The sequence below is a fragment of the Apodemus sylvaticus genome, chromosome X (assembly GCF_947179515.1).
Source record: "Apodemus sylvaticus chromosome X, mApoSyl1.1, whole genome shotgun sequence".
Lineage (NCBI taxonomy): Eukaryota > Metazoa > Chordata > Mammalia > Rodentia > Muridae > Apodemus > Apodemus sylvaticus.
In genome coordinates this window covers 36,935,273-36,936,894 of record NC_067495.1, presented here as the reverse complement: position 1 = coordinate 36,936,894, position 1,622 = coordinate 36,935,273, and the positions used below count along the sequence as shown (strand labels likewise).

The following is a 1,622-nucleotide window of genomic DNA, read 5'->3' as shown; positions in this document are numbered from 1 at the left end:
AATTACAATTTCAATATCACCGGTATGCTGTGTCATTTTACAAATTAAGACAAAAATCATAATCATTTAGTTTGAAAATGAAAAATCTTCCAAACAGGAAAAACAGCAAAGCATGCACAACAAAAGACCTTAAAGCTAATGGATCTTGAATTAAGAATATTAATATTTTGTAATACCAAGAACCCTAAAGTCACTCAAAACAATACAAAAAGAATGTTTAGTACACTCCTCCCACCAACTCTCACATGAGGGACAATAATTGGAGCAGTGATCTGTCTCATCTGATGTTAGAGGAGAATTGCCAGTGCACTAGAATGTGTGCAGGTTACAGATATTGAAACAACCGCTGGAAGATCCAGGCCTTGGCCCTGTCTATCTCATCCCTCAAAGCCTCTGCATATTTTAGAGGGTAGGCTCTGGGGTGAGTCTTATTAATGCTGGCAAAAAACTCCAAGACTTTCATTTTGGTGGTTTCTGCAAAGGCCCTTGGGCCCCACACGAACCCATAGCTAGGAGGATCACTATTGGGCACCTGCCTGTATTCCAGGTAACCTTCCTGAACAAACTCCTCAGAGATCAGCTTCCTGGGGTCTTTATGTAGATAAGGATCCGTACCACCATGCAACCTTATGTTATTCAACATTTCCCAGATAATCTCCTCACTGACAAAGTTTCCCCGCATGAAAATGATACCCAGTACAACTATGAGGATGCCTGTCTTGGGCATACCCTGGACATCAGTCAGCATCCCATCATAAGTGATGCCCAGGGCAGTGACAAGGTTATAGGAATGGACAGATGGATCCACTTCTACTATGTCAAGGCCAAAGACCAGCTTCATACACTCAGAGGCCTCACTAAAGATCAGAGGATAGTACTCATCATACTCTCTACCAATACTTTCCAGCATTTCTGCCTTGGTAGTGAATGCATTCATTTGATATTTGGTAAGCAGAAAGTCCACCAAGTCATACACCTTTACATTCTTGGCATTGTGCAACAAATACAGTGGGTCTTCCAGCTCCTCTAATTGTTTGACTGAACCTTCCTCAGATGAGCCTTCAGGAATGTAGGCCAGTGCCTCACAGGGAGACGAGGCTCCCTGAGGACTCTGGGGAGGAACTGGGATTCCACTACCACACACCATATTAGAGGTGGTGGTGTATTCCTCTTCCTCTGCTGTTTCCATGTTAGCCTGGGCATTGTCAAACTCCTGCTGGGCCTGAGCACTCTCTTGGAGGTTGTAGTACTGTGAGTTATGGGAATCAGCCATTGTATTTTTCCTTGGTAACAATAGACAGGAGAGTCTACCAGTCAAAGCAAGGTGGATACACAGGCCTGTTGGAGAAAGGAAGAGAGTGAGTGGACTTTTATGGCAGACCACTTCACACAGCCTTCAAAATATCATGTTATTTGAGATATCCTGAGTCGGGCTCTAGGGTCACAAGACTGCAAGCAATCCTAGAATCCTGAAATCCTCAAACAGGAAGAGACGCAGCTATTTGGAGTGCAGCCAGGTCACAAAACAGATGACCTCAGGGACACCATAAGGCCAGGGAATGTGGAGTGTCTATATTCTTAGATGATGCATACATTGCTACATAATTTCAATATGGACATCT

At 43.6% G+C, this 1,622-nt stretch overlaps 1 protein-coding gene across 1 annotated transcript; it reads right to left on the bottom strand.

The window, feature by feature from the left end:
• Positions 1–325: 325 nt before the first annotated feature.
• On the bottom strand, positions 326–1,273 carry LOC127674359 (melanoma-associated antigen 10-like). The gene has a single exon (XM_052170145.1). It carries the CDS (start codon positions 1,271–1,273, stop codon positions 326–328), a length of 948 nt encoding a protein of 315 aa, XP_052026105.1.
• Between the last annotated feature and the right edge of the window lie 349 nt (positions 1,274–1,622).